This window comes from Nematostella vectensis, chromosome 7, assembly GCF_932526225.1.
Source record: "Nematostella vectensis chromosome 7, jaNemVect1.1, whole genome shotgun sequence".
Classification (NCBI taxonomy): Eukaryota; Metazoa; Cnidaria; class Anthozoa; order Actiniaria; family Edwardsiidae; genus Nematostella; species Nematostella vectensis.
In genome coordinates, this window is record NC_064040.1 from 2,496,948 (window position 1) to 2,507,393 (window position 10,446).

A 10,446-nucleotide genomic window follows, 5' to 3' on the forward strand; every position below is an offset into this window, starting at 1 on the left:
CACATTTGCGATTTGATTAAACATGTCTTTGATGCAACCATGCTTGTTTTATAAAGAATCTGTCATTCTGGGTGCTTTTTTTTCTCATTTGTTTTTTCCTGTAAAAATATCCCCCCCCCCCCCCCACAAAAAAGGATTTCGAGGCCAGCAAATACGGCCCTGCAAAGACCAGTCCCAGCTGTCAAATTCATTTGTTGGACGCATGCTTATTTACAAGTGATTGAGGCCAGATGAACAAAAGTCAGATGTTGGCTAGAAATCACTGCGTCACAATAAAATGCTTTGGGTAATTTAATTTTGAATAATAATTTTGAAGTTTTCTTGCATGCGAATGATACGTTGTATTAAAACAATGCAAACAATAAAAAAGTAGTGGCTAATCGAACCGAGAGTGTAGTTTCGCGCGCTCGTTTCACAACAAGACAAATTAAAGGTTGGCAAAGTTGTTTCAACATGACATGGAACAAAACAACTACTACAGTGTGCTTTGTAATGCAATTATCCAAAACGATACCACCGCTTTGTTGCATCATTCGAAATGGAAAGCTCAATCTAAACATGGATCATTAAAGCGGTTACATATCTTATGCCGCACATTAAAACTTCACAAACCTGGTCTGCTATTTACTTTGTTGGCTGATTTTGATAAGATGGATATGTGAAATGTTAATACTAACATACTAACATGTTAATAGTCCTATCGAAATACATGCTCTGAGAATTTCAATCCTCTTTTATCTTATAATCAAGTCTGCTTTTTAAGCAATAAGGTCAATATTTCACCCATGCAAGCTAAAAAGTTATATGGTATATTTAAAGGGTAAAAACTCCCTCTCCTCTGCTCCTAGAAAAAAATTGTGTGTCACAGAATTCCTAGCGTGACATGTGCGTTGCGTGCGTGACACAAAATACGTCATCAAAAGTAATTAGCTCTAATTGCACATGCGCAGTGGACTTCCTCAAGGAAGAAGGGGAGAAAATGGCAAGCGAAAAAGGTAAGCAATGATAGAATCTAAATGAAGTAGTATTTGGTCTTGATGTTTATGTATCTTCAAAAAAAATAGAAGGGTTGGGGAGGGGTGGTGGACTCTCTAGCCAAGAATCAGGAAATCTTATTACGAGGCAAGGAATATCTAAAAGGTTGCGCGCGCGTGGATATTTTCATTTTTTGAAATATGTTTTATACAGCAAGCTATTTAAATGTTAAAAAATTATGCACAAAATGCTAGCACAAGAAGAAGTGGCATTATGGAGTTATGGAAATGGTCACTTTGTGACTTTATATGTGATTTTATTGTAAACATTTTTTAGAGGTTGCATTTGCTAAAATGTTAGCGTAGAAATATTTGCGCATCACCACTTCAGTTTCGAACGCTCTTATACGTGGCAAAAATATATAACTTTCCTTGATTCTGTAGATTTCTACAGTAGCGTCTTATCGTTAACGTAACGCTAAGATGGATTTTAGTTCGGAACATTCTACGTCGCAACATCATCAATCGCGAGAGAAGATTACTTTTGAAAATTCCTTGGCCGGCAGCTTCTCCTGTTTATATAAAAAAAAATGTGACATGCAAACAAACGTTAAGTTATACGCAGTGAAACAATCATTATACCCTCGATAAAAGGCAAAAAATATAATAATATTTATAATACAAAAAGAATTAATAATAAAAAAAAATATTAAAAAAATAATAAAGATATAATAATATTTATAATACAATGAGTTTCCACGATAGAGGCATGAACCCATTTTGCGCGAAATGTATAGCTGAAAGCTTTATCAATTAATTTTGATTTTTTTATCTGATTACAAACTCAATCAATAAACGCACTAGTCAAACCGCAAAAAAGGGGGAACAAGCGCCGTGCTGCATCAATCTTTCCCCTTCTCCCGTCACTCCCTTGAAACGCAACTTCAAATGTTTGTGACTGGGTGAGTATACTATAGTCAGCATCTCACTGACTCAAAGATGGTCAAACTAACTACATTTTTTTTATATTCCCTACACCCTCACCCCCCCCCCCCCCCCCTCCAACACACACAAATATTTTAAACCGAGAATGAAAAGTCCCGTAAAAAAGTGAAGCCATAAAAAAGCACTGTAGTGAAACAAAGTGAGAAAAAAAACGAGGAAAAAAATGAAGAAAAAAGTCATCGAACCTCATCAACATCAAATCAAATGAAAAAAAAAGTAGGCCATACCTCCAGACATGTGCTGAAACACCGTATGGCAGCTAAAGCTTTCCGGTTAGGCTGGAGATTTCGGCACCAGCACCGCTATCTAGCGAACTGCTTGTCATTAAAAAAAATACTTTTTAATGAAACGCAGTAAGCGGGAATCCGGCAAGCCATCACTTGTGAATTTCGAGAGACCAGTTAGGGTTGTGTTTATATTTAGATCACATTCAAAAGCAGTCTAATTGAATATCGCGGGGGAGACGGTAGGGGTACTGCAAAATCAGGGTTGAGGGGGGTGGTGATGGTAGGTTTTGCTTCGTCTTTATCCTGCTGCCAGTGCCCCGCGAAATGGATCCACCCGTATCGATTTAGAGGAAGTCTTCGTAGATATCTTGTCAATAGGTAAATCCAGGATTTAAGGTAGATATCGACGTCTTTAAGCGTACCTCGCCCCAGGCGGCCTCTTAAGTCAGCTCCTCCTCCTGAGTCTTCAGTCATTGGCTTTTATAAGCGATTGGTCAGCGGTTATTTTAGTCACGCAATTAGGTTTTTCTGTACGTCATCAATCATAAGTAACTTGCACGCGCATTAGCCGGAAGTCATAAGCCGTAGAAATGTCGGGCATGGACGAGAAAGGTGAGTCATTAAATGTAAAAAAGGTTGATAGCGGTTCGAGTTACTTTTTCGGTTCTGTTCTCACATCACTTGGTACGCCATGGCAACGACGTACCAGGTCATGGAATATATCACGTGGCCAATTCTAACAATGATCTGATTGCTTCTAAACAAATATAAGTAAATGTGTTTTTTATTATTATTTTTTTTAAATTCTAGCAGTAATATGATGGATTCTCAGTTATTATTCATGTTTTCACTAAAAAAAAATCTAGTAGTAATATGATTGGACACAAGTTATTTTTCATGATTATCATATGAAGTGTTCTATAAGCAGTACTATCGGATTATTATTATTATTATTTATGTATAACATCACTTGACCAATTCTAGCAGTAATATGATTTGTTCATTTATCATTCATAGATATCAGGTAAAGTATTCTAACTGTAATGTTTGGGATTCCTGTTTGTATGACCGCAAGGTTTTCTGGGTAACAGCAATAAACAACGAGAGTCCGCCATTACTGTTTATTCGTTTTGATCCTAAGGTTTTTCTCAAATACATTACATTTTTTGGCGACGAGGATTTCGGAAATGGCAACCTACGGCAAAATAGACGAATTCGACAGAGATTCTGATTCATGGGAACAGTATATCGAGCGTCTAAACTTCTATTTTGAAGCAAATGGAGTAACTACGTCTGACGATGACTTGAAAATACGCCGTGCAATCCTCCTCAGTTCGGTAGGGAAACAAACCTACAAATTAATGTCTGATCTGCTGGCCCCAGCGAAACCTGGAGAGAAATCTTATGCTGACTTGTGCACCTTGGTAAAGAGCCATTTCAACCCAAAACCGAGTGAAAGCGTGCAACGGCACAAGTTCAATAACCGTTTCAGATTGAGCGGGGAGAACGTGTCTGACTTTGTAGCGGCTCTACGAAACATGGCAGAATACTGCAATTTTGGTGGCAGTCTGGAAAATATGCTGCGTGATCGTCTGGTGTCTGGAATTAACAATGAAAGAATCCAAAGGCGTTTGCTATCAGAAGAGAACTTAACTTTCAAAAAAGCTTACGACATTGCTTCGTCTATGGAAACGACCGCACAGCACATGGCCGATCTTCAATCTGCTCCTTCTACGTTAAGTTCAACGTCTGCATCTGTAAAAAAGGTCAGTTCTTCGCCCTTACCGCGTTCTAAAAGCGAAAATAAAGAGTGTTATCGTTGTGGAAAAAATCACCACCCGTCAAAATGTCGTTTCAAGGAGGCCACGTGCCATTATTGTAAAAAGAAAGGACATATTGTTGCCAAATGTCTCAAAAAAGCAAAAAAGTCGTCCGAGACAACCAAGCCAAATTCAAACCACCATCCAAAACAAGGGAAACCAGCAATTCATGTCCTGGATACTGATAAAGAAATAGAAGATGAAGATATATATCCATTGTTTGCTGTCAGTCAAGGCAACCGCCAAAATCCGTATTTAGTAGATGTTGAATTAAATGGTCTTAAAGTTCAAATGGAACTGGACACTGGTGCATCACTTTCAGTAATCGGAGAGGACATTTTTGATCAATTGAAGAACATTGAGGGTTCATCTCTCAATCTGCAAGATACCAAGCTAACCTTGAAAACATACACCGGGGAGACAATTCCAGTTTTAGGAAAGCTTGTAGTGGAAGTCAAGTACAAGGACTTCTTTGAACACTTGCCAGTTATAGTTGTACAAGGCAAGGTGCCCAGTCTCTTTGGACGAGATTGGTTACAACATGTTAAGTTGTCATGGCCAGAGATTTTCCTAGTTCAAGTTGTATCCCCTGATGTGTCTGACCTGCTAAAGAAACATGAAAATTTATTCAAGGCAGGACTAGGGACAATTCAAGGAGTGAAAGCAAAGATATACGTTGATCCTCAAGCCAAACCCAAGTACTTCAAACCTCGCACGTTAGAATATGCACGACGTCAGAAGGTAGAGAGAGAATTGGACCGTTTGTTAGAAGAAGGAACAATTCGTCCAGTTCAATTTTCGGAATGGGCAACACCCATTGTGCCCATTGTCAAATCTGATGAGTCTATACGCATTTGTGGAGACTTCAAAGTTACTTTGAACCAAGTTAGCAAACTTGACAATTACCCAATTCCTAAAACAGAGGATCTGCTAGCTCAACTTGGAGGTGGAGTGCAGTTTACAAAACTAGATCTGAGTCAAGCTTATCAACAACTTGAGTTAGATGAAGAATCAAAGAAGTACACCACTATCACCACTCATAAAGGCCTATTTGAGTACAATAGACTGTGCTACGGCATTGCCTCAGCCCCTGGGATTTTCCAACGCACAATGGAAAATTTACTGCAGGGTATTCCGAATGTTGTAGTACGAATAGATGATATTCTCATTGCCGGGAAGACATCAGCAGATCATCTCAAAAGTCTAACAGAAGTCCTGTCACGTCTGGACAAAGCTGGCGTCCGTCTTAAACGTTCGAAGTGCATTTTTCAATCACCTGAAGTCACTTACCTGGGACACCGCATAGACAAAGATGGTATCCACCCCCTTGACGAGAAAATCAAAGCAATTCAAGAGTCACCGAGACCTTCTAATCTGAAAGAACTGCAAGCTTTTTTAGGCATGCTTAACTATTACGCTTGTTACATACCTAACATCACTACAATACTATCTCCTTTACATCAGCTGTTAGTCAAAGACACACCTTGGAACTGGAGTGAAGCACATGAAAAATCGTGGAACCAAGCCAAGTCCACACTTCACTCTTCACAACTTCTAGTGCATTACAGCTTGGAAAGAGAGTTAACCCTTGCTTGTGACGCATCACCATATGGTCTTGGTTGTGTTATTTCACATGTGATGGATGATGGGACTGAACGTCCTATTTCATATGCCTCACGTACTCTGTCCCCAGCCGAAAAGAACTATTCACAGCTCGACAAAGAGGCAGCAGCCATCATGTTCGGGGTGAGGAAGTTCCACTCATACTTATATGGACGGAGTTTTACCATCTACACTGATCACAAACCCCTGCTGGGTCTGCTACAGTCAACTAAACAAATACCGACCTCAGCCTCTCCACGCATATTGAGGTGGGCGGTATTCCTGTCAGGCTACTCATACACTTTAGTATATCGAGAAGGCCAGAAAAATGGTAATGCCGATGGCCTGAGCCGGCTGCCATTGCCACATGAAACCAGAAATGTTCCAGTGCCTGGCGACATTATGTTTGTAATGAATCATCTTGAAGTCAACACACCCGTTAAAGTCAAGGACATTGAGCGTTGGACCTCAAAAGATCCTATTCTTAGTGCAGTACGACACCAAGTAATGTCCGGTTGGCTCAATTCAAATGATCGCATTGAGTTCAAGCCCTACTCTGATAGAAAGCACCAACTTAGCTGTCAGGATGGCTGTCTACTCTGGGGCTCTCGCGTAGTCATTCCTCCTCAAGGAAGAGTCAAGCTTCTCCAGGAACTACATGATGGACATCCTGGAATGGTTCGCATGAAAATGTTAGCCCGAAGCTATTTCTGGTGGCCTGGCCTGGACGCGGATATTGAGCAAAAGGTGAAAGATTGCACAAGCTGCCAAAGTAATGCTAAGGCACCTTCTACTGCACCCCTACATCCGTGGGAGTGGCCGTCTAGACCTTGGTCTCGCATACATATTGACTATGCAGGACCTTTCGAAGGACACATGTTCCTGGTGATCGGTGATGCCTATAGTAAGTGGATTGAGGTATTCAAGACAAACTCCAGTACTGCTGCAGTAACCATCCAGAAGTTAAGAGAATGTTTCTCAGTACATGGACTGCCTGATATCATTGTATCTGATAATGCAACTGCCTTCATAGGTGAAGAATTTGCCCTTTTTATGTCTGAGAATGGCATAAAACACATCACTTCAGCACCTAAACACCCAGCATCCAATGGATTTGCTGAAAGATATGTTCGCACTTTCAAGGAAACAATGAAGAAGATGGGAGGGGAAAAGGAAAACTTAGACACGAAGTTAAGCAGATTTCTACTAAGCTATCGTACCACACCTCATGCAACCACTGGTAAAACACCTGGTGAGCTATTAATGAACCGGAAGCTGAAGACGCGCTTGGACCTGGTAAACCCCCTTAGTCAGGACACAATTCGCACTCGTGTAGAAGATAAACAGCTCGCACAGAAGAAACAACACGACAATCTAGGGCCACTCAGAGAATTTCAAGTGAATGACCCAGTATTTGTCAAGAATTTTTCATATGGTCCAAAGTGGTTATGTGGAACAATTATTCAACAGTCAGGACCGGTTTCGTATGTCGTTCAACTCAGTTCAGGTGGAGTGTTTTGACGACATGTTGACCATCTTCGCCTGAGGACAAGCACACCCACAGTCGCCAATGATCTTCAGAGTTCAACAGAATTGGCCCAAGTTCCAATGCAAACAACTGTACCCAAGCAGATTCCAGAGGAATTTAAGGAACCTGAGATCACAGTTCCAGAACCTTCATTGGAACCGAAGAAGACAGAGCTTCCAGCTTCTGAACCTGCAAGTACTCTGCGAAGAAGTACTCGACTCAAAACCACACCTACTCACCTCAAAGACTATGTATGTTAATTTTAAGCAGCATATCACACACTGTGTACATTTTTCCGGACCTGATGGATTGACAACTTGTCAAGAACTTGTCATGGACATTGTTGTTGTTTTTTACTTATTGACATGTTGTGTGTATAAATTTGATAGTTTTACTGGCCTCAGCAAGCAAGTATCTTTTAGTTGTAAACTTGGGTGGGGCAGTATGTAATGTTTGGGATTCCTGTTTGTATGACCGCAAGGTTTTCTGGGTAACAGCAATAAACAACGAGAGTCCGCCATTACTGTTTATTCGTTTTGATCCTAAGGTTTTTCTCAAATACATTACACTAACAGTCTAAAAACAATATGATTGTTTCATAGCATTTATCGGTGTTTATTACCTCAAATATTTTAGCAGCATGTATATTTTCAGTTTTATGCTGTTTGAAAGCCATGCTGCATATTTACAAACTGCAAGCGGGGTTTGCATAATTTCCCCTTTGTGATAAACCATTGGCGCCATACATAAAACTCCGATTTATTATTTCATTAAAGAAATGTTTGCTGCTGTTGCCTCTGAAGTAATTTGTTTATTTTTTTTTTCTATTTCAGAAGTCATAGTTAAGGAAATGGTAAGTTTTCTTAATTCGTTGTGTTCTGATGTGCTGTGCTTTGGTCTGATTTGTGTTTCCATGTGAGAAAATATACACGTTCACTAACCTATCTTCGCTTGTTATGTCCACAGGACGAGGTTTTTGAAAAGTAAGTATTTTTATACATTCATACAGCATACTAATACTTAATCCAGAAAAATAAGATTGACTACATTATCACACACTATCTACGCGAAAATTGAGTGAGCACTTCAAGTATGAGACTAGCACGCTATTCCTTCGGTCCCGCCAAGACCTTGACTGGATTTAACTAACTCGCGTGATTTTTTAGGGAAACTGACTTTGAAGTTGAAAATAAGGAGCAGCAGGAAAAATGGAAAGAAATGGACGATGGTGGTACCATGTTCCCTGCTAGCAGAGGCCTCTTTTCTCTGTATTTCGCTGGGCTGGAGTTCAGGGGGAAAAGATACCTCTGCCATGGGTCGAACCTGTTTCTGTTGCGCATGCGTGAGCGTTTATAAGCGACCGACGTGCCAAAACCCGTACCATCGCGCGAAAGCTGTCAATATGCTAATATGCTTTGCATGGGTTTAGTCGGAAATCATGAATCAAACTCCGGTTAGTTCTCCTCTTCGAAAAAAGAAAACAACTGTTCAATTTCAACCACCTAAAACGTCACTAAAATGATTGAACAACAAACGCAGCAAAGACGAGTTTTGTCTTGTTTGTGGGATTAATTTCAAGACATCTGGACAGGCGAGTTTCTTCAATGTAAATATCGCACAGTTGGATTCGAAGAAAATGTTACAAAACTTTTTGGTAAACTTAGATCAGCTATTCCCAGAAGAATATACAAAACCTGTAAACGGAAGATTGACTCGTTAGTGAAAAGAGAGAAAATTGTGAATGAAGATAAGGCATTGAATAGCTTCTTTTATAATTCGTCGCGTGACATTTCTACGGAGGACGCCGTTTCGAATGCGGGCTTATTATCCCGCAGCGGATGTACGTTTCATGCATGCGCTGGTCATTGTGGGCTCAAATAGTGGCCAGTAATTAATGAACGGAGCATGCGCTCTGGATCTCGTCCACGATCGTGGACGGCGGTTTGATCAAACGAACTTGCGACCCATGGCAGAGGTATCTTTTCCTCGCGAACTCCAGCCCAGAGAAATACAGAGAAAAGAGGCCTCTGCTAGCAGGGAAGGTACCATGGAGTACCTCGTGCCCGACAACGATGCAGCAATAGGAGTCCATGCGCCCGATAACCAGGCTGATATGGAAACCACAACACCCGAAGAGAATGGCGAGCTCACCGTTGCAGCTCATAAAGACGAGTCTGAGCTAACAACTGCCGCAGCTCATAAAGACGAGTCTGAGCTAACAACTGTTGGAGCTCATAAAGACGAGTCTGAGCTAACAACTGTTGGAGCTCATAAAGACGAGTCTGAGCTAACAACTGTTGGAGCTCATAAAGACGAGTCTGAGCTAACAACTGTTGGAGCTCATAAAGACGAGTCTGAGCTAACAACTGTTGGAGCTCATAAAGACGAGTCTGAGCTAACAACTGTTGGAGCTCATAAAGACGAGTCTGAGCTAACAACTGTTGGAGCTCATAAAGACGAGTCTGAGCTAACAACTGTTGGAGCTCATAAAGACGAGTCTGAGCTAACAACTGTTGGAGCTCATAAAGACGAGTCTGAGCGTACTGTTGGAGCTCATAAAGACGAGTCTGAGCTAACAACTGTTGGAGCTCATAAAGACGAGTCTGAGCTAACAACTGTTGGAGCTCATAAAGACGAGTCTGAGCTAACAACTGTTGCAGCTCCAAAAGACGAGTCTGAGCTAACAACTGTTGGAGCTCATGAAGACGAGTCTGAGCTAACAACTGTTGGAGCTCATAAAGACGAGTCTGAGCTAACAACTGTTGGAGCTCATAAAGACGAGTCTGAGCGTACTGTTGCTGCAGCTAAAGATGACTGTGACTTCAGTGTTGCAGCATCCGAGCTGACCGCCGCCGTCCACGAAAAAGAGGATATGCAGGTTAGCATTTGAGCATTATATCAGGCCTTTAGAAGATGACTGCAGTACTCTCACATGGACCTTGCATCTCCCCTCCCCCCTCAGGAAGCGGTGTCTTTCAATTCTATAAAGAAGCAACAATTTCCATCCTCGTGTAAGCGCGTTCAATTGATTGCTATTTTCCTGTATTCAGGGTGTCGTTGAATCCCTCAAAGCAGAGTTATCCCGGTAAGCGAACATGATCTGCAAATTCTACTCCATATTTTACTTAAACTCGCTGGATCCGAGCAATCTAGATAGCTATAGTTGCATTCTGTCTTTTATCTTCACAGACTTGAGGAGAAGAATGCCCAGCTCATCAACGCCAACGTAAGTTCATTTATAAAGGCTACTTTTATTCCTGTTGTCTCAGTAGCGGATCTAAGGGGAGGGT

At 41.0% G+C, this 10,446-nt stretch overlaps 1 protein-coding gene across 4 annotated transcripts in view; it reads left to right on the forward strand.

The window, feature by feature from the left end:
- The first annotated feature begins 2,470 nt into the window (after positions 1 to 2,470).
- Positions 2,471 to 10,446, forward strand: part of LOC5508014 (intracellular protein transport protein USO1) — a 55,074-nt gene continuing 47,098 nt past the window's right edge. For 2 of the 4 annotated variants that reach the window (XM_048729945.1, XM_048729948.1), the window contains exons 1-7: positions 2,473 to 2,818; positions 7,990 to 8,009; positions 8,123 to 8,139; positions 8,323 to 8,387; positions 9,199 to 10,034; positions 10,207 to 10,241; positions 10,346 to 10,382. In XM_048729945.1, coding sequence (XP_048585902.1) covers positions 2,797 to 2,818; positions 7,990 to 8,009; positions 8,123 to 8,139; positions 8,323 to 8,387; positions 9,199 to 10,034; positions 10,207 to 10,241; positions 10,346 to 10,382 — 1,032 coding nt within the window. In that variant the 5' untranslated portion in view covers positions 2,473 to 2,796. Of the gene's footprint in view, positions 2,819 to 7,989; positions 8,010 to 8,122; positions 8,140 to 8,322; positions 8,388 to 9,198; positions 10,035 to 10,206; positions 10,242 to 10,345; positions 10,383 to 10,446 lie in introns of all 4 variants that reach the window. The other 2 variants (XM_048729947.1, XM_048729946.1) reach the window with 2 other exon arrangements.